Source organism: Solanum stenotomum, chromosome 9 (assembly GCF_019186545.1).
Source record: "Solanum stenotomum isolate F172 chromosome 9, ASM1918654v1, whole genome shotgun sequence".
NCBI lineage: Eukaryota > Viridiplantae > Streptophyta > Magnoliopsida > Solanales > Solanaceae > Solanum > Solanum stenotomum.
In genome coordinates, this window is record NC_064290.1 from 56,611,175 (window position 1) to 56,639,043 (window position 27,869).

Here is a 27,869-nt window from a genome sequence, read left to right on the forward strand (position 1 = left end):
TGCTTTTGACTGTTCCATGGTTCAGCTTGCAAATTTCTGTCATTGAAGTTGTAACACAGTACTGATTGATGAGACGCGGNTGTTCCATGCTTCAGCTTGCAAATTTCTGTCATTGAAGTTGTAACACAGAATAATTAGTCATTAGGTCTGCAACATTTATTTGCAATCTTATATTACATGATGAATAGAATATAAAGATTAAAGGCTGTGTATGAAAAATACTAACTACATTGATCATTGCTTACATCCAATACAGAATTCTTACAAACAAATAGGCAATAAACCCCAGACACCCACTCAATCTGACCCAAAATGGAAAAAAAGGGGAGGGAAGGGATGAAAAATAGAAACGAGGAAGAATGTAAAGAATAAACAAGAGCTGAAAATTTTGATACATCGCAAGTACAAGGAAACAATCACGTGTTAAATGAGCTGACCCGAGACTACCACCGCCACCATGTGCGACTCCATAATCACCAGAGAGAGGTTTGATCAGCAAGATGGTTAAAACAAATTGTACAAAATGGTGGCACCAAGGCAGAAATGATCATCACTATACCATGAAAATTGCTAGAAGAACTGCGACTGAGCTCATGAGAATGCTAGCAACAACTGAGGATTGGCCATTTGGAGCGGTAGTGGGAGCTCTAGCTGTAGAACCATTGTCATTACTTGGCTTTATCTTTGCAATAGGTGGAAGAGGTGGCTCAGTCACATCACTTACATCGAGCACGGGGCTGGGAGGTTCGACGGGTGGCATAGACTGAAGAGTCATGAGTCCCAAGAGACTCCCAGGTTGAACAGGGCTCATATATGGTGGCAAGTTTTTGTACGCTAAACAACGGTTCCCTGTACATTCCCAACAATTGGTATATGTCAAATTGAGGATATATAGTAATCTTGCATTTCGTATGCACAACTTAATGGATATGAGCAAGCAAAAGCTCTGGTAAAAAATACACAAATCTAGCAGATTGCGCCAGAGATTCATCTATACTGAATAATGTTTGGGGATGATGAATATAGAAACTAAAAGAGAAAGAAAGGGGAAAGGGGGAAGAAGGGGTTGGGGTTGGAACACGGTATGAGAAATAACAAAGGTATATAAATAACTTACTTCGGTATCTAGCCGCTGTGCCAGGATATTCTGTAACAAGACCATCAACGCCAGCTCCAAGAACATAGTTGTTTAACTCAGCAGACGAATCTGAGAAGAAGTCCCATGCTTGAGATATAAACTCGTTATTAAATAGTCGCACATATACGGGGAGATTTGCTGACTGCAGCTTCTGCACAACATTCGTTTGACCAATGATAAAAGCGTCTTCACTGGGGAAGACTGATTTCTTGGTTATGACAACAGATTTTGCAAAGGTCTTGATCTCCATTAAAGTTGAGTTCTTAATATCACTGATATCCTCGTCAACCAAATAAACAAGTTCATAACTACTCTTCTTGAATTCTTCCAGAACAGAACTGTCATTTGATTGGATCATAACTTTCCTAGCTGTCTGATTATTGTAACCAGCTGTGCTTAAGGCGTCCGAAACGGCATCAGTTACACCTAATCCCTGCTTTGCCAGGTATGCGGCATTCTGCATGAAGCCAGAATATAGTGTCAAATAATGAGAAAGGAGGTAAAACCTCCAGTGTACAAAGATATCCATTAAATCAGATTTTTTTCTCGTATAAACATAAAAAAAATACAGCTACTTTGACTGTTCTTTCCTCTTTTTTTTGTTGTGATGTCAAAGTTCTTATTGAATTTCTTATAATCCTTTATTCCTTTCTACATTGAGTGGGTAATCACCTTCATTAAGTAATGAAAATAGAATTATTATGATTCAGCTACTAAAAAGGAAGTCATTATTGTACTTGGAAAGCAGTTAAAATTGCTTCAGTTGTAACTTGTAGAGAACATTTCAGAAAATTGGAGATATTGAGATCCTTAATGTATCCAGCAGACGATTAAACCTTCAAAATACTAGTCATAAAGTGAATCCTTTCCTTTTGAAAATATATAGACCATTTTCCAAAAGCATTTTCTGGTTCCAAATTCTTTCGAGGGAAAGTTTGGCATGTTTCCCACATTCAATCACCTATGAAATAGCATAAGAAGCTATGGAATTCTCACTCAGAATGAGAAGTGATAAGGAGTGAGTATATAACTTATAAGCATTTAGGATTCGGAAATGAGCTTACACTATATTGATGCATAAGAATATAGGTATAAATAAGGTCAGTAGTCCCTAAACAAACTCACCTCTATGCTGATCACTACACCAGAAACATTAGCCTTTTTGGAAAATGTCAAGAAGTCTGCTAACGACATAAAATTTCCATCATTTCTGGCCTTTGGATTCCGTGACAATCTAAAGTCTGAATACCGGGTTGATATTGCCGCTGCAAGACATTAGAGCATGTTAAAGTGCATTTTGAAACAATAGTATTCCGAAATTTCAATTGAAGTAGTGCATAATCTTGCAATGACAAATAATTAGAAGAAAACGTAAGTATTTGCAGAAATGTCTAGATAAGAAATGAAGGTCTCTAGAAAATTTGAGAACGTGTCTTAAAAGAGCTTGCGGAAAGTGTATGCCACAAAAGCATGTCAAAGTGGGAAAAAGAGGCTTAATAGCCAAATAAAATTCCAGTTTTTGTAATTATTTCACACATTTCAAAAACAATAACTGTCATTCTTAATGAGGAAGGAGAACTGGGATGATGAATTCCTAGAATATTGCTCCTCTCTTAAGAGCTTATATGTGCAGTTCAAAACAATTAACAAGCTACAAAATAAATAGCTAAAAAAAACTTAAATTAATCCCTGAAATTGTTATTTGTGCAAAAGATAAATGCATGACAGTAAAAAAGTCCCAGATATGAAGAAGATAAAAAAACACAATACAGAAGAGAAACTATCTCATTATCTACAATTTTTAACAGTCTTGATCCAAATGAAAGAAGTAATTGTGGCATAGATATATTTGCAGGCAAGCAAAGAAGAGAAGTTCTTGAGGCATGCAATCTTCCATTTTTCTTTTATAAAGAAAGTTAGATACAGATGGCATCACACGGATGCAGAGGCATGCAATAGTGAGATTGAAACAAGATAAGCCACATAATTTAACACTACAAATTAACAGATGATTCAGCTTACGTTTCAGCGTTTGAATATCGCTCCAGGTAAGGTTGATGGTGAGTATTCCATCTTTTATCTGAAGCTCTGGAACAGTGGTAGCGATGTTGCTGAATGGCGATTGGGCCGCAGTCGTCGTGTCTATCAGATTAATTGAACCAAGGCAGAAGGGTATTCCATCTTTTGTCATTTGGACAGGACAGCCAAGAATATCTGCACCATCGGAAGCAGCTTTTGTATATGCTAAATCTGTACAACCAGGATAGTCACCGCTTGCTCCTTGAGGTGCGATAATCTGAAGATTTACTGCAGGCCAAAGGAGGAAGAGAGAAAACAAGAGAGAGGACATGGATAATCAGTATGCCGCCATTTGGTGAACTAGTTATGCATGGATATCTTAGAGTGAACTGTTATATGCTGAATGATAACAGAGATTTTTGTGCAGGGGACGCCTACTATAAGGTATGTTCATCATTAGATACTGACATCTAGGTATTGCTAATACATGTAATATATTCCACATTGTACTGCAGTAAAATAATACATAATTTATGTCCATATAAATAATGCATAGTTTAACATGGAATGTTGCATGCGAACAAAGTTGGACAGGGTGAAGCTCATTTACTTAGAAAGTTAAGTTAATCAAATTCAAGGTTTCAATTTTAGGAAATTAGTTGACTCCATGTTCAATTCATTTTTAACCAAAAGTGAGAGAATTTGAAAGCTTTGCAAGATAACTTGCATTGTAAAGATTTCAATGAAAATGTTTAAACATATAAAACAACATAAATCATTCTGGAAATGCGTGTATATCAACAGCATACCTTGAGGCTTATCATTCTCACCCAAATGCGAGAAGCAATCTGCAAGATTAGAAAAGTTTAGGAACCTGGATAAGTACCACAGAAAGAAGTAGACCAAACAAGTGAAACTATGAAAGCAGTAAACAAAGCTTATACTAGCACACTCTCAATACAGAGAATCAAAATAGATTGTCACTTACCTACTGACGCAGATGGAGACATTGGGAAGTCAGATAACACTCCGTCCACCGAGAACTCACCGTTGTCTATAAAGGATAAATACTCAGCTACAGGATCATAGCTATAATTATAAGCAAAAGGAGCATCATTAACAAAGTCGGCTGCATAAATCTCAAGTCCTTCATTATGAGCGTCCGAAACAACCGATGTATGTGGCAGCAAGTACAAGCTGCTGTCCGTTGGCCAGATATAGTCTTTGGGAACAAGAATCCCAGCGGCAAAGGTTTTAATAAATGTGAGATTCTTTACTAGAGAACCATATGTTTGACTTGTTGATGGCTCAATATCATCCTTGTTGAGAAACCGGAAAACGCGCTTTGTCACTCGTAGATTCAATCGCGATGCGATACTTTGCAGGAAATTCACCTCAGGTGATGAAATATAGTTGGCAATAACACTTCTAGATAGGGAAATAACAAAGCTTCTCATACTCAGATTGTGCTGGCTGTAGAAGGAATCATGCTGGAAATGTATTTGCAGAAGAATGAGTTAAATAATTGTTATGCCAACACGTATTTAACATACCACACATCAAATGCAGCAATGCATGGTATGATAATTAAACTGTTCCTTTTAGATTCTTAGAGATTGAAAAACTGAAAGTAGGCAACAAGTAATTACCAAAAGCATTCTGTAATCAAATGCATACCTGGATATTCAACCATAATCCTGGAGGTTTGACTTGGGTAGCTACATCCTGGACAGTAAGAATTTGTTGGGGAGTGCCATCAAATCTAGGCGACCGTGAAAACACTCCTTGTATCACTGTTCCAGGCATCAGGATTAATCTCTTTTTAGTAGAATTTCAGATCACCAGAGGCTAACTTTCATCAAGCCATAACAATAAGTCCAACTCTAATGAGAGATTCTCTAGACTATACCAGCAACATGTTTTGCCATAAACATATATGATCTATTAGGGTCCTAAGGAAATGCACAGGGCAACTCATTTTCTAAGGTGATCTGATTCTACATTTTTTTAAAACATAAAATAAGATAGTGGTTGAGGGAGGGGAGAAAATTCTATGACAAAATATATTACTCCCTCCGTCCATTTTATGTGAGGTAGTTTGACTCGGCACAAAGTTTAAGAAANAACATATATGATCTATTTGGGTCCTAAGGAAATGCACAGGGCAACTCATTTTCTAAGGTGATCTGATTCTACATTTTTTTAAAACATAAAATAAGATAGTGGTTGAGGGAGGGGAGAAAATTTTATGACAAAATATATACTCCCTCCGTCCCATTTTATGTGAGGTAGTTTGACTCGGCACAAAGTTTAAGAAAGAAAGGATGACTTTTAAAATTTGTGGTCTAAAATGAATGATAGAAATTTGTGTGGCTATAAATCATTTCATTAAGGGTAAAATAGATATTTTAAAGTTAAATTATTACTTAATATAGAAATGTGTCATTCTTTTTGGGACTCTGACTATACAAATAATACTAGCATATTATTATGCAGAATTACTGCCAATTAGCACTTCATCTGAGAGTCAAACTTTTAAAAGATAGGACCACAGTTATTCCACAAAATGAAAACCTAAATTAAGTTTTTCATCATCAACCCTTTTTGAAGCATAAGTATGTAAAAGAAATGATAAATGCAGTCCCAACATATCAGAATTGTTTTAGAACCAAATAAATACAGGTACATACTGGCTTTAGACACACTATAATGGTATGGCACCAGAACCTGGGCTGTCCCGCATTAAAAGAAAAGAGGGAAGTGACTGTACCACCTTCACAGACCAGCAAAAGAATGGCAAAACAAAGACAGAGAAGCTAAGCACCATTTAAAATTCCAAATTAGTAAATCCCTGAAATCAATTGGTTTATTAAGTAAAACAAAAATAGCGGAGAAGCCTCTCAATTACATATGATAGGTAAAACCGGCTGCTTTGGAGTGTAAACTCATTGCCCAAAACAAGTTCTTTACTAGGTGTAACTGCTGATCTAAACAGTCATTCACATATATAGGACCATAAAGTCTGAAGCATATAGTAAAAGATACAAAAGGTCATGATTTAATCTTACAGCTGACAGGCGCCAAATCCTTGATGTTGAAATCTATAGAAAACCATCCTGTCTGAGGAATTCCATTCACCGAGTAGTTATTATTCTTGTTTTGGTAGAGAAGATCGATGTCAGAAGCATTGTTAAGCTTGAGATCAGGAAAACAAATGCCAACCCCGTCTTTTGTGAGTTGAACATCACACCAAGCAACCCAATCAGCCGAGCTAATTGTTTGTGCCAACATATAGGCATTAAAGCTTGAATCAGGAAGTAATCCAGAAAATCCTCCACGAGCTATGACTTTTGGTGCATCTCCTGCAAAGTAGAAAGATGGATTTAGTCTAAATACAACAATGAAAACAATAGAATCTTATTCATTATTTTCTCGAATAGGCAAAGAAAAGAACACTGCTACTGACTATTTTAACAAATAAGGAGTGCTAACTTTTTCACCATTGAAATCCTATCTGGAGTTCTGCCCCCTTATTCAGGGGAACTTTTCTTTCTTTTCATTCTATCTTTTTTTTCTTTTTTGGAGGAGGAGATTTAGGTATGAGTTGCTGCCAAAGAGTTGCATCAACTACAGTGCGAAATAAGAAGACAGTTGCAAAGAGAACATTTTTTTTTCTTTTGAATATTGAAAGCATCTTGGCATGTTTCTCCAAAATCTAAAAGACCATGGCAATGGCAAGCAATTGAAAATCAAAAGTTAACTTTGCAAAAAACAGAAAAACAATGGCTTATGTATGTTCTTTCAAAACGGTTTCTTTATCGCAACTTCAGGTACCACCAGCATCATACTAACAACCATTACCGGCATAGAATTAAAGAAGCAGATGTCTCCACTGCAACAGTTAAATCACTGCTTCCTGAGCAGCGAGCTTACTATTAACAGGTACTATCCATCACATCCTAGATGCAGCTTTTCATTTGCCCCTAATTAAACTAACTTGATCAGAAATCTCACAAAATAATCAACATAAAACAGCTCAAACGCCTGAACACTGAAGAATACTTCAAACTAACAAATCATCCTAACAATTCTCCCGCTCCAGTTACTATCCAACAAAATTATAGGCAAAACTATTCTAAACTACGGAATCTAAACCTTTTTTTCACGATTTCTTCAGTATCCGTATAGCTAAATTGAACTTCCATTGATAATTTTTCTGAAATACATAAGTCTACTCAGAAAGCAACTGTTGTAACAAATTTATAGCTGAAAAAAAACTCAAAATATAACGCATCCGAAGAACTTATCATGATCTCTTCAATTCCTTCATAGCTAATCTGAACTTCCGGAGATATTGTAAGCTTACTCTTAAACTTATTAGGTAGAAATTTAGAGAGAGAAAAAAAAGTTACCGCTCAGTGTTTTCCATTTAGAGGTTACATTGCTAGATCTTTGAGCAGCAACAAATGCAGCTGAGCAACAAAGTAGCAGGAGACATAAAACAGAACGCATTTTCCTCATTTCCGGCGAGCTTAGCCGGAGAATCGTTTTCCGGCGAAATTTTTTTCCGTTTGTGACGGAGGTGGAGGAGAATATGGAGAGATTCAGCTGATTTGTGTGAAGAAAAAGTGTGATGATTGACAAGTTAAGGAGACTTTGAGACCAGATAGATAGAGAGAGAAAGTGTGTGAGTGTTTGTGCCTGCCTTAGAGGGGTGTGGGCTATTTTCAGGCTGGCAAATATTTTAGCACTATTTATGCATACAACTATTAGTTGTACTAATGGATGCCGATGCTTTCATTACGCGTCTCTCGCTATAATAGCTGTATTTAAATATCTTCAGCGGCTCATGCTGACTGCTAAAGGTAAAAACTCAGTCTATCGTGTTCATATCAAAACAATAAATGTATATAATAATTAATAATTTAATGAAGTAACAATACATGTTAGTTAATCGTAATTAAATTATATTTTCAAGCATAAATAGAGTGTGCAGATTTTATCAATATCTCATTGAAGTAGAGAGTGTGTTACCAAAAGACCTTCTACCCAAGTGGAGCAAATTCAATTATAGAAAGAAAAAAGGAAAACATAGCAACTATAACAACAAAATAGTGCGATAATCAAAATACTGTAAACAATTAAAGATGTGAGAGATGAAAAGTTAAAACTACAATAGTACCGAGTGATACTAGGTTACAAAAGTCAAAATGAAAATGCTAATACTTGTACAAACATGGTGCTCTATACTATTACCGAGCAAAATATATGAATAGGCTAGTAATAAGATAATTCTTAACTACGTATTAATCTTCTATCCTTATCTGTGTAGAATAAATTTTCAATCAAACATGCATAATATATAACTTAATAGCAAAATATATCATCTTATGACATGAACCAAATAATTATACCCCTTGATAGTTTGAACCAAGACCTCATAATTGTCCATCTACTTTTTTTACTTTATTCCCTCAGTCCACAGTTCAGTCTCTATGTAGATTGTTTTGTAAAGTCTATGAATTATATGAAAGTAGAATATTTCAAATTCATGGTTCAAATATTCTTAGTGGAAAAAATGTGAATAATGTATCACATCAATGTAGAAACTCAACGTCTCCACAAATTCAAAACTAATATTTCTAAAATGTGAATAATATAAGATGAATTTCAAATTTGTGACCAAAATTAGTTATCTTAAAACACAACCAAACAGGGAGTTACTGTTTTACTGCCTTATTAATGAAGCTTGTTAAACATAATGACCAGTAATGGCAGTAATTATAATAATGAGCCATTTAAGCTGAAAGGACGGCTGGCTGATCAATGACTGACTGGCTTGTTTGGTTGGTAGACAGCTAAGCGGAGACCAAAACATGGGTCAGCTTCCTCTGCTTACGTGTCACAATTTCCAATAATTAAAATATCCGTATGTACAAAACGTAAAAGTTTATATTTGCGTTCAATTATTAATTTCATTTTTGAACTATTAACCGTATTAAAAATATTTATCTACTTGATTAATTTAACTTAAATAGACTCATACTTTTGCAACTTAAGTAAAATACACCACTAAATTATCGTCAAGTTTAGAAGTGTTTTCAACACTTCTCTCAATTTTTTATTAACAGTCGCATGCTCCTACGAGAATTTCAGACTACTTGCTACGCCATGTGTCAGATCAAAATTCAGTTAATCACGCAGAAGAGTGTTTTTTAAGACGGTCAATAATTCAAACATGAAACTAAAAATTTACGATAAGTTCGAAAGTGTTTACAATACTTCTCTTATATATTTCATACATTAATTTAATGAATATGTATTTTTACTATATTAAATCATTTATTTAACATAAATTGAGTTGGTTTAATATAGATCTTTGTTTATTTATTTAAATAAAATGTTTAAGAAGAAACGCCGGATCTCGTTGTTCGTGGGACCCACTTATGACCCGATCCATTTTTTTCAATTCGGGTTTCAGCTTAGGTCCAGGTGAGTATTAAATAATCTACAAATAACATGCCTGGCTTTTTCTAGATAAAATAATTACCATAAATAGTAGATGTCTTTCACATTCACCTATTTAATTTAAGTATATTTTAGGAAACTGAAAATAAAATAGAATAGCAGAAATCACAATTAAAATTCTAAATGTGTTTTGAAATACTTTATTTGAATAGATGATCTATCAAAAATAGTCTATTTATTTACCTAAGGCAAGGATACGACGATACATATATTATCCTCTTTAAACCTTACTTATAAAATTACATTGAATATATTATTATAATTGTAAGAGTTTTTTAAAACTTTCTTCTTATTGTTTTTTTATTCAAATGGAAAACTGTAAGAGTTAAAAATGCCAATTGGAAGTTGGATAATTAACGACCCAAATAATAATAAAATAGAGTATTAGTTCAAACAAAAGTTCCCCTATAATATAATCCATCAATCATGTGAATTCATATTATTCCGCTATTTTTTTGTTTTCCATCTAATGTTTGGAGTTCATATTAGAGTGTCGATTAAGTTTGGAGCATGTGCAAGGTTCATTTGATCGTAGAGCTCCTAACATGACTTTTTCCAAACTCAAGATTTTTGATTGAGGGCGAAGCAGTCTCATTATTGCACCGGGAACCCACCAATGCCCAATATCCAACTAGTTTTTATTATAATGTTTTTGACAATTTCTAAAATGTAGGCCACGCAATGAATGATATCATGATAAATCCCCTCGGGTCTCGACATGCACATTCCTTTGAAGATTTTGTGTATTTTAATTTGACCAATTCAGCTAATACAACAAATTTATATATTAATCTGGTTAATAATTAAAAAAAGAAATTATATAAATTATTCTGGTTCAACAGCAAATATATTTTGACAAACACTTTTTCTTCTTTTTTTCACCTTTCTTCTTCTATAATTAATTTTATGGTATTCAAAATTCACTGTTTAATTCTTCACGTACGATTCACTAAAAAGGTATTTTTAATTACATTATTTGAGAGTGATATACTAGCTGTATTAGGGCTAATTTTCTTGCCTAACCAATTTATTCAAAAGTCAAGGATATAACAAATTAATAAACGATTAAAAGAAATTAAAGATATGAGATAATGAGAATCACAATTTTGGAAAAATGATGAACAAAAAACAACAGCTATAATACAGCAAGAAGAGAATTATAATGGGGAGTCTTTGATGTGACTTGCACTATTTTTGTGTCATTTAATTTGAATATGCCAATCTAATAATATACACATAACTTTAACTTGATTCTTCTAGTTGTATTGTTGCATTAAGGGTGATTTGGTACGAAGGAAAATATTACTTATGGAAACATATACTTAGAAAATGTTTCCTATAAAGCACAAATAATTTTCTTGTTTAATAAATAATGATAGATTATACGTAAATTTTATCTCGAAATTGTTTCTGATAAATCTTCAACTCTAAAAACGATGTTTGATAAGTAAACACTATATATGAGGATAGAGGTGGTCGCGTGGAGGGTGGTGAAAGGTGGGGTTGAGTGGTGGTTGGGAGAGTCGGAGAGACAGGAGTCAAGGACTCATGGTAGGGGGTCAGAGGCGGATATAACCTTATAGTATTGGGTTAATCCACTTGAACCCAATACTTTGATGCGAAGTACAAATTAGTAGCTTATGAATCTATAACTTTTAAAATATAATGTACTCAATTTAAACCCCTTAAAGATTGAATGCAAGAAGCTTAAATCTTAGATCCATTTCCAGAGGAAGTTTGCGGGTTAGAGATGGCTATCGGTCAGGGCAAGGCAATGGGGTAATTGGGGTGGCCGGGAGACAATTGTTTCATCGAACTTATTTTTCCTATTTCTTCAATGAAATCAACTAAACATAGGAAAATTAGAATATTATCTCGAACTCAAGTATGTAGTGGAACTTTTATTCTTAAAAGTAATCTAACAAATTATATGCATATTCTCTAAGTATACAATATTACCTTGATTTCTCTCTCTCTCCATATATTATATGTATAACTTTTTAATACTATAATATATAGTGATCAATTTATAATTAAGATGAACATGTAGTGTCAACATCATCCATGATAAGCAAATAAACTTTAAATAGCTTTAATGAAAGTTTGCACTACATTTGCCATACCAAGTGATTATGGTTTATGATCCAAAGGCAAAAGTACTACCACTACTAGCTACTCTAAAAGGGAAAAATGCTTACTATATATATATGCCTTTACAAACTTCAATGATTCAAGTATTTATATGTGAATGAAGAGTTCCATTGTAATTTTTTTGGTTTACTATCCTGCCTTCGATATCCATTGGTAACTAATTTGAGTTCTAAGATAATTTCACTTTAAAAGATAAGTGTTTTCAATATAAACGATAAGTTAACCAATTCTTTAAATAGTCATCAAACTTATAACTTTTTTCTATAAAAGTCATTTAATTTTTTTTTGTCACTGTAAAGTACTCGATTTATAAATTGTTCTTTCAGAAAATAACTATGATCCAAATTTTTTTTTATCAAAATTTGAATTTGAAACCTCAATGAATGAGAATTAAGAATAAAATAAAATAAAATAGAGTTGACCAATTATTATTCAACATTACCATGGATGCTCATCGTAATCCTTCTTTTTAAGTGTTTCATCTAACTTCTCTATATAAAAATTAATAAATAAGTTGTGAGAATTATTTTTTTGGTTATTGAATAAACAATGGTCGGTCAGAAGACTCAACTTTGTATTATTTTTTAAAAATAAAAAAATATAAATTGACGGGTACAACGGTTGGTGAGTAGATTTTGCACAAAATATTATGAAATCACGACTTTATTAATCTAATTCATAGATGTATAATATCAAATAATATTTTTAAAATATGATTATTATTATTAATGGATGGAGCATAAAGTTATATTCTAATTTTCTATCTAATTACGTGCATAGTAATTTGTACAAATGACATAGTGGGCACCAAGTCACTAATAAACATAAAAATAAAATACTATAGATTATGCACCAATATCGACAAGTCCAGTTAAGATGTTTTTGTAAAAAAAAAACGATATTTTAATTCTAATAATAATTTATGTCTATTACTACAAAACAAAATATTTGAAAACAATGCATGTGGACAATAGTAAAAATAAATTGGTGAGCTAGAGACAAATCTAACGGATTTTTGAAAAATTTTGTAGTTTAATGATATTTATGGACTCGGAAACGAAATTAGAGACGTAAGGGGTTTATTTGAATTTTTCTTTGTTATATAAACTTATATTATAAATAAAGAGTTAAAATTATTTTATTCATATATAATAATTAGTAAATATTGAGTTTATTTAATTTATTTGTATATATTTTTTTTAAAAAATAATTAAAAAAATTCTGATTCTGTCATTATTTCGCGATGTTTATGCAATTGGCAAGGTTATTGGATTTAGGAAGTCAGAAACATTTGTCTCTTGTGGGTTAGCATATCTTAGTGGTTATTAGTGGTAAATATGTTCTTTATTCAATTTACAGTCAAACAAGAGTTTGAATCAAAGTAAATAATTAGTTATCTTAATCTCTATTTAATAAAAAAATGTTCTGAAACAAAAATCTTAAGATAGTCATTTTAGCATGGTCTTGCACCTTATTATATAATTCTCTATAAATAATAATAATAATAATAACAATATTTTTTAAGGAAAAATGGATAACTTATGCTAAATATGTCACTATTCTAATTAACAACATACTAGCAACGAATTATCTAGTGATAAATTCTACTCACTATCTTATACTAAGTATATTGTTATTATTATAAAATAAAAGTATTTAGAGTGTTTCAGATTCGAACCTTAGATATGAAGAAAAAGTTGTTAGGAACTCCACGAATGAGCGATGCAATGCGCGACCTGAATTTAATTAGAGTTTCAATATAAACTCCGAAGACCAATAGAAAAAACATGATGCAAGAGCTTATCTCATATTGTACTTTAGATTCGAATACTATAATATAATATCATATGTTTTGTTGGTGATTTAATTATAAGTAGTTACAATATCACAACATAAAAAATGTCACAAAATTAATTTATTGTATAAGAAAGTTCCTAGGTGGGAACTAATTAGGCATATGGCCGCACATGGCGCCACGAATTAACAAATTGGAGAGACGGCTATCTTATAATTGGCTAAAATGTATAAATTCACTTTGCAATTACTATAATAAAAAAAAAGTCATTGTTATAAAATTTTATCAGTAAAATTTAAAACTCTTCAATATTAATTGTTTTTTTTCCAAGAGAAGATGGAAAAGAGACATGTGAACAAACGTAGAACTTATATCTCGTTATATTGGACATTTCATTTTTCTTATTATAATAGTCCAAGAGAGCAATGAGAGAAAAATATTTTTTTGTTTTTGTTTTTAATCAAATATTTGATATTTATTTTGAAGTTTCGATTAATTTAAATTTATGTCGTGTAATACTTGTTTAACGTATGCTTTCTAAAAGTTTCTTTTCAGAGTTTAGACTCAAGAAAACTAAATTAAATAGGAAAGTCTATTAAAATTGAATATGAAAGTCTAAGAGAATCTTTTTATTATGAGGCTTCATTAACTAATTAAAAGTCTACTTTATTGTTTCTTTATGAAAATTACGAAACGAAATTCTCAAAGTAAAGTTGTCACTTTATTGGTCAATCTCGACAAACAAAAGAATCAACTACTTCTTTCGTCCGTTTTTATTTGTCTACTATTATTTACTTAACACATTTTTAAACAAAGTAATAAATAAATAATAATTTTATTATATTACACTTTAAATATAATAAATTTCATATTTTGTAAAATTATTATAGTTAATAATAAAGATAAATTAGAAGCTAAGTGATAAATTATCTCTTATTATTTTAATCTGAACAAATAAAAATAAACATCTATTTGTAATATGATAAACAAGTAAAATTGAAAAAAAAAAAAAGTACTATTGGTAAGAAAATAGAAAACCTTGATATATATATATATATATACTCGTTAAAGAATTGTGCATTAAATCCAATCCAAAGGCCAATTTTGATCTTTCCAAACCTGAAAAAAAAAAAGGCCCACAACTTTTGAACAATGACGTTGTGCTTCAAGTTGCCGTTGGCATATATCACTAACTTAATCGCATCGAATTATAGCGGGATGAATAAGATCTTCCATTATTAATGATAAATCTCAGGATCAAGCTCGGATATAAAAAAAATCTCGATAAAAAATGTTATTCTCTTAAATAAGTACATGACATAAATTTAAATTAGTCAAAACGCAAAATAAATATCAAATAACGAGCGAAAACGAAAAAGGCCATATCAGCAATACGCGTTTGTGTGGCCTTAAGAATTCTTCAACAGAAAACGACGTTGTAGTTGTTTGCACGATGATGTAATTTATTACACATTCAATTTTAGCTTTTGCAACTTTTTTGGTATTTTGTCAATTACTTCCTAGCATTATTGTATGCCTTTTTTTTTTTCCCCCATTTATCAAGTCATATTCACTAGTAATTTAATTACAATATAATACCAGCGAAGACTTGACTTCTTGATTTTGAAATGCTTAAAAACAATAGATTAAATTTTCGCTTTCTTGGACGGCTGTTTAGCAAATGACAATTTTTTATAAATTATGAACATTTTAGTCTACGATGTAAGAATTTAATTTGCTTAATGAAACAATATTAGATAATATTTTGAAATTTTATAAACGTTAGAAGATAATCTAATATTTTATCGATCTCTACACAGAAGGGAAGTCACCAAACGTGGGAAAGAGTACCTTTTTCTTACTCGAAGGAACCGCTACCATAGGATTTAAGACAAGGATGCCTTATTGTTTGGACTTTCATTAAGGATAGACCTAGGATTGAAAGAGTCGCAATAGATGGATAGCATCTTCAAAAGGGTTATATACTTGTACAACTTTTAAAAATAAGAACAAAATATAAATGGGGGTATAAACGGAATATTTGCATAAATCAGCCAATAATATATGTTCTAGTAGTTTTATCATCAATTCTCAAAGTGGGTTTTCAACTTTTCATAAAGCCCATTGGGCCCATGATGAGTTGGGCTTCCATTTGAGTGACAATTCAATGTCAACAAACAAGGCTCTATTTTGTGAGGTTCGAGTTTGCTCATATTACTGATCTTCAGCTCGAATAAAAGAGGATACACGTGGTAATTGAACAGTATAAAACTAGTCAATTTACGATGAAGCATCACTATACAACATACTTTTTAATGATGTTTTGTCACTATACAACATACTTTGTAATATTGGATCGAAACTGATAAAAAAATGAACCTTCAACCCCAAAAACGAGCTCTTAAGATAATGATTGTCCAAGACTATATAAAGAGACTATACCATTCCTAAATAGCCGATGTAGAAACTCAAGACAAGCTTAACTGACAGTGAGAATCATATAGTCGACACTCCCAACTTGCTACGGATCGAGGCATAGTTATTATAGTCGGTGCGTGTAAAAAAAATACATTTACGAACCCAACAACTCAAAGAAAGTTTATTTAAATTCTCAAATAACCCAAATTACAAACACACACATAAAAACAATGTCAACTTCACAATAAAGTGAAGTGAAACAATTCAAAACAAATTCATGTTAAAATACATGCTTATCTTAAATTAGTCCCAACAATTCTCAACATTCATCACAACATACTCAGTGAAATCCCACAAGTGAAAACTGAAGAGGATAGAGTGTACGCAGATCTTAACATTCACTGGGAACATCAATTTTACATTGCTTAGGCAGATTCATTGCAGCTGCAGGACTGATCCCAAATTTCCCCAACTCAGATTTCTGGTTGCACATACACTGTGTATCAGCCTTGCGTAGAACTGCGCAACAATCCGGTGTCGGTTTCGGAGGTTTCTTGCCCATTACTGCAGGTAAACATAGTACAAGTTCATTGATTGTGACCTTGCAAATAGTTTCTGGTGTTTCTGCAGCATTTGATGTTACAATTTGTACTGTCATGATCAGTGCAAAAAGCAAAAAGATCATTGTACTGTATGATTTAGCCATTTTGATGATGAATTGTGAAGTGAGAAGGAATTGTTTGTTGTTATATAAGCAATACAAGAGATGGAAAGTGACAAGATTTGGATTTTGTTTATTTAAACTGTAACTCTTGTGAACATAGCATGTGAATTTTAGGTTCACGGACTTTTGATCTTTTTCTACAAAACAGATCATTGGTTATTTAATAATAATGCATTAAGTTAAGTGTGAGAATAAACTTGGATTTTGTTTATTTGAACTGTAACTCTTGTGAACTTAGCATGTGAGTTTTAGGGTCACGGACTTTTGATCTTTTTCTACAAAACAGATCATTGGTTATTTAATAATAATGCATTAAGTTAAGTGTGAGAATAAACTTGAGATTATGCTGCTTCCAGACTTCGGTTTAGTGATAAGAGCGCAACACGTTAGGCAGATATATATACGAGTTTGAATCCTGATAATTTAAGTGGAGAAGGGTGGAGGAATGAATCATTATCCTCCGAGTTTCAAACTGTGTGTCACTGACCTTTAGAGTTACTTGGTATGTCATGTGCATACCACTAGAGGTAATTGACTGAAACAACCTCTGTACTTACGCAAGTAGGAGTTAAAATTGGATTACTATTTTGTTTCTATATTAAATTAAAATATTATAAAGTATTTGATTGATTAAAAATTAAATAATAACATATTTCTCTTCTCATCTTTTTTTTTGATAATTTCCTTTTTTGTTTTTTCTTATTTAATTTACATAAATTTAAAAGGTCATAAGCACGCTGTTTATGAAATATTAAAGCACAATTGTGAAACAGTTGCTGGAGAATTGCAAGAGTTAGTTGTAATTATGAAATGTCTTAATATTAAATGTGAATCCATTTTATGTTTTAGGCCAAGAAACTCATTAGTTGCACTATGACAATTTTAGATGTAGAATAAATACCATGTCATATACTATTTTCAAGAAATTTAAAAGCCTTAATAAATGTTTAACATCTTAATGGGTTCCACGGTTATAACTATATTTAAAGTCAAAAAATCAGTAATTGCACTTCTCATTAAAATTTGCTCCTATTGATCTCTCAACTACGTTTATAGATGAGAGGGAGTTGCTCAGATGGTAAGCATCCCACACTTCCAACTCGAAGGTTGCGAGTTCGAGTCACCAAGGGAGCAAAAAGGGTGGAAGCTCCTAGGGAGGGATAAAAAAAAAAAACTACGTTAATAAATCGAGAAGATTATAATTCTCATTACACAATAGCATAAGGACATATCAATTACAAATCTTTTGGCTTCTCTTGGCATTTTTCAATTTTGAGTCTCAATACTACATTGATGAATCCAAAAAGACATAATTTTATATTAAATATTATATTTCAAATTAATTATAAACCTTTTCACCCCTCATATTCTCCTATATATATTTCAATTCTATATGTCTAATTTATGGGCAGCAGAAGTTTAGGTAGGGTAGAGTAATACTTTTTGTTTTTTTCCTTTTTTGTTTCATGAAACCTTGATTTATTGATTTGATGTCTAACTATATGGATGATGGAAGTTAAAATTATATAAAGTTGGTACAACTTTTGTTTCCTTTTTATTTATCAATTGGAAATACATTTTTCTTTTTTTAGAAAATACTTTTGTTTCAAATTTTCATTTACGCAATAGATTATATTTTAGAGTAGTACATATGTATGTATATATACAAATCCAAGGTTATAATTTCTTTTATATGTTCCTAACTTTTTGCAGTATTTAATTCATTTTTCTTTTAATTAGCACGGAAATATGTATATATACAAATTCAAGGTTATCCTTTCTTTTATGTGTTTCTATTTTTTATTTTTTGATATTTAATTTTTGGTTCGATAGTGAAGTAGTAACAATTATATTATTTTCTTTTTCCTTCTAGCAAATTCACAATTTTATCACTTTTCTTAAATATTAGAGTGTCATACTTTTCATGAAGTGCGACAAGATTTTACCGTCAATATCTCTCAAACGATTATGTTATAATTCATAATACATTTATATTTATACAAATTAGCAAATATTGATCATATAAATAAAAAACACAAAATCATTTCGTAAAGTTTAAAATAACAAAAAATTGAAAGAGAATTGTTGTGCACATATTTTAATAATATGCTTCCCAGAATGTTCTGATGATCATTCCACCGTGTGGTAAGTAAATTTACATCTAAGTAATAATTTTAAGTTTGATCAAATTAATCAATCAATATGTTGTATGCTATTATTAAAATATGTTTCAAGATTTATTTTTAACTATTATGTAGTGTGACTAGTATGGCGGAGCAGTGTATCGGGCTTCCTCAAGTTGTGAAAGTAAAAAAAATAAAGAGGCTCGCAATTTGCAGTGACATTGGATATGTCAATTACATTCGTATTCGAGATTTATTTCGTCTCGAGTAATAGTCAAGTGCTTCACATATATATTTCTTTATTCATTCGTGTATATTTAAATTAATTTATTATTATTTCAAATTTAGATTGGTAGATATTGAGCTTCTCAAGCTCGTTTGGCTTCTCATGAGGGCCGACCCAAATTTGTGTATCAGAGTGGATGAAGCACTTCGACATCCATATTTTGTTGGTTTCACACATCCTGGGTAATACTGTAATATTTACACTGTCAATTTAAGATATATTTTCAAAAAAAAATTCTAGTTTAATTCAATTTTTGGTGATGTTAATTGATTTTTTCCATTTGTGCAGCATGTTCTGTTACTGCGCTTATTTGACATCTGTTGTGCTTTTGGGTAGCATTTGGTACGGGTTGAAATTTTACCGGAGTAACAAGAAGACATAAAAGAAGAAATAAAACAAGAAGAGAAAAAACAAGAAGCACACCATCTTAGCCATGTCTTTTTTAAAAACGTTGGTTCCTTTATTTTTTTTAGCACAATATTAAAGAATTGCTCACAACGTTGACACACTATGCCTACTATGTGAATTTCGTAAACATTATCTTTTCCTATCACAATAACTAAAGTTGTAAATTGTCTGAATAGAACATCTTTTTACAATTCACATTTCCTCGTAATTTCAGGTGGCTAAGTCGCACTGTATTCTATATCCACTTGTATAGCAAGTCGAAATAAGCAAGAGCCCGTATACACAATCATATGGAATTCAAAATACCTTTTTATTCATAATTATTTAACATTAATATGTTTAAATCAAAGATGTAAATGCAGGATCGAAGAGATGGGAGAAATGAAAACCATATTGAGTCATATTAACCTTCAAAACCAACGTTTCAATTTAATAATTATTTTATATATATATATATGCATTTCCTTTTTAAAAAAACAAAAGTCAACTAGCAATTAAATTATTTATCAACAAATTTACAATAGTTAACTTCAAATATCAATTTCCAAGAGAAACTCAAATATATATTTGCCGATTTACATCAGTTAAAAAAATCCGTCATGTCCTCGAACAATAGTTGAAGGCACAATATTTTTGACAAATATGGTCTTTTTAAGCACAATAAGTGTTCCATTATGAAGCCATCATAACTTAACATGATTTTAAGTTTTTAAATGTGTTATACTTTGATTTTATTCTCATTTTATTTTTCATTGCATCGAAAATCATATCAAAATATCAAATCAAACTAAACCAAAATAGAAAAAATCAAACTGAACCAAAGTAATTCGATACACTTTTTCAAAACCTAAAATGGAAAAACCGAATATCCACCCCTACTGAATTCCCTGTTTGCCTACTTTCAATTTTTCAAATTATATTTCGTGTAGTAAAAGCCCCAAACTTGTGCTGAACAGAGCTAGGGTTCATCGTCTCCGGTTGGCAATTGCTATTTGCTACTGCTGCTGTTTTCTCCCCGTCGATATGGCCAGACATAGGTACTATTTCTCTCTTCTTCTTCTTTCTTTTTTTTTCATGCAATATAGTTTTCGAAATTATGAAGAAGAAACAATAGAGTAAAAAGCTATTTTTTTTCAGGGGTAAAAATATGATGAAAAAACAGATTAGGGCTTGGAATGGGAGGAATTTTATGATATTTGGATTTTTTATTGCATGCGTCGCTGGAATTCTTATCAACGTTAAGGTAGCTAAGTCTAAACCTGAATTTGAACCTGAATCTAAGTTGATGGAAAAACTATTAAGAGATGTAAATTCTCTTAAAAAAAAGACAATGTCGATTCCAACTCCAACTCAAAATTGTCACTTTGCTACGTCGCAAGGAAGAAGGTCATACCAGGAGGATCGAGTAACATGTGACCTAAATTTTACGATTCCTCTGTCTGGTAATGTTTAATTAGCTTGAATTTATAATATGCATACATATACCACCTCCAAACACACACTTGTTGTATGAACTTTGACATATTAGACTATGATGTAGGGCGTGGCGATGACGTTGAAGCGGTGAGGGTTGGGGCAGTGGCAGTATTTGATGGTCATATTGGTTCCTCTGCTAGTAATATGGCTGCAAGGATATTTTTGGATAAGTTTATGCTTAACCTCAATAACAACAGTATTGAACAATCTTCTGACTTGATGGAAATACTAAAATCTTCTTTAGTAACAACCATTAATGATATTGATGCTGAATTCACCAAGGCAAGGACAATACTAGTGATATTTTTTTCTTTTTGTTTAACTTCTTAATGACTTGGTTGTTCACATTCTTTAGGTTGCTTTCGAATATCATCTTTATGCGGGTTCTACTGCTGTTGTTTCCCTCATATATAACAATCATGTTTTAGTTGCAAATGTTGGTGATTCAAAGGCTTTTCTTTGCTATCAGAAAGAAATATCTCATGAAAACGGTGAGGGTGATATTTTCTTCTCTTTTGTTGTTATGCCCTTCTGTTATTACGAGTTTGATACTTCCTCTGTTTTCCTTTTCATAGTGATGTTTGTAAATCTTTTGAACGAAATTTTTAAGTTTCTCTTGAAAGATAGTAACACCCCAATTAGGATTATATGGAGAAGCAAGCCATGGGTTCAGATCCTACCACAAAGAAAAACTTGATAGTTAAGTGGAGAAGGATAAAGTGGTCGACCTATTATTCACCTAGTTTCGAACTTTGCATCATTGGCCTAGTAGTAGTATTGTCATCCCCGGGGATCAGTTGATACTGTACGTTATAGTTTCTCAATTATCCTATTACCAAGAGTTTATGTTTTTCAGAATAATTTTAGTATTGCAGGTTACAAATACTGCTGCTGAAATAGTAGATGTTAATATTGTATTTTGATTTGTGTTCTGAGACATCATTGTGTAGGTGATGCTTCCTTGGGTAGTCTTCTCGCCAAGGAGTTGACGAGTGATCATAATGCACATAGGTTGGACGAGAAGGCTAGGGTTGAAGCTTCTGGAGGTGTATTTAAATCCATCCTTGATTTTGTTCCTCTTCTCATGGGCCACTTTCCCATGACTCGAGCTATTGGTGATGTTCCTTTGAAAAGGTACGACTTCTTGAAGGCGGTTAATCTGTTCAATGCATTGCAGTTCCTGTTTCATGATTACATAAGTGTGTGTGTGTATTTGATGCATATAACATGTGAATATCATAACGTTGATGGATTTGTTGTGCTATTTTTTCAGCTATGGCATCATAGCTGATCCAGAGGTGACTGATTGGCTATCTTTAACTTCAAAAGATGAGTTTTTGGTGGTGGCATCTGATGGAATATTTGAAAGTGTAACTCCCCAAGCAGTGTGTGATTTTCTAAATGAAGTAGAGGACTATTCAAATCCATCATTATTGGCTCATCAACTCATTCAGAAAGCATATTTAGAAGGCAGCAATGATAATTTATCAGTCGTTTTGGTTCCATTGGGATCAAGGGACCTCTTGTAGATGATTTATTAGTTGTTTCTGGTTCCACTTGTATGTAGAGGTTTTAGGGAGAGAAAATTTATCTATGAAAAAGTTGGTATAGTAACATAGCCTGTCGCATAAGGCTTGCTTGGTGCGATTTACATCTCCCGTGTGGTTTACAGGTTATTACACTGTGGGGGTTTACCCAGTGCGCAAGTGCTCACCACAGAGCGCTCACCCAAAGGGCAGAGGCTGTGGCAGAGGCCGTATCAGTTGCGATTATCCCGGGGTTCCAAAAAAAACTCTCATCTTGTTAAATAGTGTCGTGATTTGGTGATAGGAAGTTTGAACCTTGATATTTAAGTGGACAAGGATGGAGGAATGGATTATTATCCACCGAGTTTCAAACAGTGCGTCACTGACCTTGAAAATTACTTGGTCGTATAGAATAAGTTTGAGATTATGCCATGTGCATACCACTAGAGATAATTGATAGGTTTATCGGAAACAATCTCGCTACTTACACAAGTAGGACTTAAAATTGGATTACCATTTTGTCCCTATACTAAATTAAAATATTTGGTTAATTAAAAATTATTTTTCTTCTCATCTTTTTTTAATAATTTCCTCTTTTGTTTTACATAAATTTAAAAGGTCATAAACACGTTGTTTAAGAAATATTAAAGCACAATTGTGAAACTATTGCTGGAGAATTGCGAGAGTTAGTTGTAAATTGTAATTATGAATTGTCTTAATATTAAATGTGAATCCATTTTATGTTTTAGGCCAAGAACTCATTAGAATAAATACCATGTCATATACCATTTTCAAGAAATTTAAAAGCCTTATTAATAAATGTTTAACATCTTAATGGATTGCAAAATTATATCTATATTTAAAGTAAAAAAATCCAGTAATTGCAGTACTGCACTTCTCATCAAAATCTGGTCCTATTGATCTTCAACTATGTTTATAAACTCAGAAGATTTAATTCTCATTACACAATAGCATAAGGACACTTCTCTCGACATTTTTCAATTTTGAGTCTGCAATGCTGCATTCAAGAATCTAAAAAGACGTGATTTTACATTAAATATTATATTCCAAATCAGTTATAAGCCATTCACTTCTCATATTCTCCCATATAGATATTTCAATCGTATATGTCTAATTTATGGGCAGGGGAAACAAAAGTTTAAATTAGATAGGGTGGAGTGATACTTTTTTTTTTTCCTTTTTTGTTTCATTAAACCTTAATTTATTGATTTGATGTCTAATTATATGGATGATGGAAGTTAAAATTATATAAAGTGGGTAAAGCTTTTGTTTCCTTTTTATTTATCAATTGGAAATACTTTTGTTTCTTTTTTTTTTTGTAGAAAATACTTCTGTTTCATATTTTTATTTACACAATTTATTTATATTTTAGATTAGTACATAAGTATGTGTATATGCAAATCCAAGGTTATAATTTCTTTTATATGTTCCCAACTTCTTTTGCAGTATTTAATTGATTTATTTTTTAAATTAGCACATAAATATGTATATATACAAATTGAAGGTTATCATTTCTTTTAAATGTTTCTATTTATATTTTGGTTTGATAGTGAAGTAGTAACAACTATATTATTTTCTTTTTCTTTCTAGCAAATTTGCACTTTTATTACTTTTTTCTTAAATATTAGAGTGCCATACTTTTTATAAAATATGACAATATTTTACCGTCATCTCACCAATGATTATGTTATATTTCATTTCGTGAAGTTTAAATTAACAAAAAAAATGAAAGAGAATTGTTGTGCACATATTTGAATAAACAACTTCCAATAATATACATCAGCTGAGCTACTTAAACGTGATTATTCTGATGATCATTCCACTGTGTGGTAAGTAAATATACATCTAAGTAATAATTTTTAATTTGATCAAATTAATCAATCAATATGTTGTATGTTATTATTAAAAAATGTTTCAAGATTTATTTTTAACAATGTAGTATGACTGATATGGTGGAGCAGTATATCGGGCTTTCTCAAGTTGTGAAAGTAAAACACATGAAGAGCCTCGCAACATGGACTGACGATGGATATGCTGATTACATTCGTAATCAAGATTCATTTCATCTCGGGTAATAGTCATTACTTTAAAAAAAAAATCATAAGATCACAAGCTCATCTCTAAGTTGAAAGTATCAGTAATTTAAAGAAAAAAAATATAAATTATATTTATAATCTTAAAAAATAAAATTATTTATTTATATGGTTGCAATTTATTTTACAAACCTAAAAAATTGTTTCAAACATTTTATTCTTAATTTTTTCCTAAAACCGTAAAGGTTTTTCAAACATAATAGATAGATGAAATGTTATTTTGTTGTTTCTATTTTATCGAGTAATAACTTAATACTTCCACTATTGATCTTTAACAAGTATATTTCAAGTTTTATTAACTAGTTTAATTTACTTTTTTGGTAATGCTTATTGAATTGTTTCACGTATTACAATATGACATTTATCTACGGTTATCATTTGAAACGTACAAAAGCAAGAAAAATAAGAAATGAAATTTAATATATACTGGACTAGTTACATCATGTGTTTTGAAAATTATGGGGCGAGCCCAATCTGACCCTTATATTTTGACGGATCAAAAAAACATCAAATTGAACCATGCACTCCGTGGATTGGGGTTGCGATAGTTCATGCCACATTTTAAATATAAATATGTTTTTTCAATTTTTTTGTTAGATGATTATGGTAAGAATGAAAAATCATTAATGCAATTGGACAAAAATTAGTGGGTTTTCCCTATTTTCAAAAGACGCCACACTATTTAATTTTCACGATATGTTCTTCTCTCGTGAATAGTGAAATATTGTCCCATTAATCTTTTTCTCTCTTTATAACTTTCTTTTAATTTTATTCTCCAATATTGTTCAAATCGCGAATAAAAAAGATTTCTAAACTTTATATTATCTTTTCTTAAAATCTACCTTTTGTTGTTATGGTACAAAATACATACTAATACAATTACTAAAATGATATTTTCGTTTCAATTTTTTTTTAAAAAATGATGTCTATGTACTTCTATTATTTTTTATATTTTATATATATATAAATTATAGTGTGAGTAATTGAAATTTTGACTTGACATTTAATTTTTAAAATTATTGAGTAAAATATCCACTCTCCACCAAGTAATTTAGTTCTATGATTTTCAATTATTAATGTTGCATATAATTTCCCTCGTTCATATTGATGATTCATCAATTATTAATATGATTGTCATATAGGTATGATGTTTGGACAATAGGACAAACCACCGTGGATCTTATAGTTAGTACTCCAGATGTTTTTGAACTCACAAACTATGAAGCATTGAGGCTGATAAAAAAGATTAGTTATTCAGACAAATATTCCATTTTTCGGTAAGTATCTACATACAAATAATAATTTAAAGATTGAATAATTTAATAATTCAATATAAATGTATATAATGAGGAAAAAGTGTGTGAGAACTAACTTTCACCATTAATACACAATAATGCAGGTATGGCAGAGCAATGTATCAGACTGCCCGAGAGTGTTGTCATAGAAAAAATGAATAGGCTGACCACATGCACGGACAATGGATATGCTGATTATATTCGTAATCGGGATCCGTTACATTTGGGGTAATTAAGTTGTTTCTTTATTATCTTCGTATATTTTGAAAAATAATTAAAAGTAATTAGTATTTTTTTTAATAAAATGTAGATTACAAGATGTTGAGCTTCTTAAGCTTGTACGTCTTCTCTTAAAAGCTTATCCAAATCAACGAATCGAAGTGGATGAAGCCCTTAGACATCCGTACTTTGGTGATTCCAGACCTACTAGGTAATAATTTAATATTCTATACTAACCCATTAACTACTTGCAACAACTGTCAGCTAAATTAATCAAATTACATTAATTAATTCAGCTAAATAACTAATCAGTACGACTTAACTGTATTTCTAACTAACTAATCTTAAAAGTCTAACTCTAACTAACATCTCGATATTAATGAATAATATTATTAAATATATTAATCAATTCTATGGTTTCTTTTCAAACATATATGATTCTTGGAATGTTGGTCTTGTTATCATGAAGTTCATACTTGGAGCTTCGAATGTTTTGGACTTTCATACTATGTGTCACATGAGTTGTTTAATCATGATCACTATATTAATTAAAAAATGTTTTGAAGATTTATTTTTAATTATTATGTAGTACAATTGGTATGGCGGAGAAGTGTATTGAGCTTTCTCAACTTGTGAAAATAAAACAAATGAAGAAGCTTGCAACTTGCACCGAATATGTATTAGCCGATTACGTTTGTAGTCGGGATACATTTGGTCTCGGGTAATAGTCAAGTGTTTCACAAATATAATTTTTTTATTCTTGTTTTAAAAACCAATTAATTAATTATTATTATTATTTCAAATTTTAGATTTCGTGGCGTTGAGCTTCTCAAGCTCGTACGTCTTTTGATGAGCATTGATCCTGATTTGCGTATCGGAGTGCGTAAAGCACTCCGACATTCATATTTTGTTGGTTTCAAATATACTAGGTAATAATTTAATATTTACACTATTAATTTAAGATATATATTCTCGATTTTTTTCTAGTTCAATTTAATTTTTGGTGATGTTAATTGATTTTTTTTCATTTTTGCAGTATGTACAGTTACTTCACTTTTTTGACATTTGTTGTGCTATTGGGCAACATTTGGTACAGGTTGAAAGGTGCGGGTTGAGAGGTGCTATGGGTTGAATAGAGCATTGGTTCCTATTATCTTTTTTAGAACAATATTAAAGAAGTGCTCATAACACTACGCCTACTATGTGATATGTGAATTTCGTAAACATATCTTTTATGTGAATTTCGTAAACATATATTTTCCTACATATCACATAGTAGGAACACTACACCTACTATGTGAATTTCGTAAACATATCCTTTTGTTACAAGGTAGAAATTATATAATTCATCTTCAAAATAAATTTTACCCCAATCTTAAACACAAAATCATATTTTGTAAATCCTCCATATTTTTATAATACAAGCCTTTTCTAATATCATAGTAATAAAATCTAGAAAGCAAAGTTTTCAATAAAGGTAAGTTGTAATTTCTAACAGAAAACTAAAGCGGGTTGCAACTTTAAATCACGTCCTAGTATAATAAGCCTTCCAATTCTTTATAGGTAGTCGCACAAATAAACTAATCTGCTGACAAAAAATGAATGCAAATTTTCCATTCACGGTGGAAACACTTAACTTGGGTTAAACT

General features: G+C 31.3%; 3 protein-coding genes across 3 annotated transcripts; 1 reads left to right on the plus strand and 2 right to left on the minus strand.

The window, feature by feature from the left end:
- Positions 1–210: 210 nt before the first annotated feature.
- On the minus strand, positions 211–7,933 carry LOC125875647 (glycerophosphodiester phosphodiesterase GDPDL4). The gene is made up of 9 exons (XM_049556651.1): positions 7,570–7,933; positions 6,226–6,519; positions 4,835–4,950; positions 4,146–4,647; positions 3,967–4,005; positions 3,161–3,445; positions 2,264–2,403; positions 1,118–1,595; positions 211–849 (listed from the first exon to the last, which is right to left on the minus strand). The coding sequence occupies exons 1-9, from the start codon at positions 7,676–7,678 to the stop codon at positions 554–556; spliced, it is 2,259 nt and encodes a 752-aa protein (XP_049412608.1). The 5' UTR covers positions 7,679–7,933; the 3' UTR covers positions 211–553.
- Positions 7,934–16,440: 8,507 nt separating this feature from the next.
- LOC125877693 (putative lipid-transfer protein DIR1) lies at positions 16,441–16,755 on the minus strand. The gene has a single exon (XM_049558919.1). It carries the CDS (start codon positions 16,753–16,755, stop codon positions 16,441–16,443), a length of 315 nt encoding a protein of 104 aa, XP_049414876.1.
- Positions 16,756–21,099: 4,344 nt separating this feature from the next.
- Positions 21,100–22,598, plus strand: LOC125877694 (putative protein phosphatase 2C 76). Its single transcript, XM_049558920.1, has 4 exons — positions 21,100–21,348; positions 21,422–21,557; positions 22,017–22,200; positions 22,340–22,598. The coding sequence occupies exons 1-4, from the start codon at positions 21,100–21,102 to the stop codon at positions 22,593–22,595; spliced, it is 825 nt and encodes a 274-aa protein (XP_049414877.1). The 3' UTR covers positions 22,596–22,598.
- Positions 22,599–27,869: the final 5,271 nt, after the last annotated feature.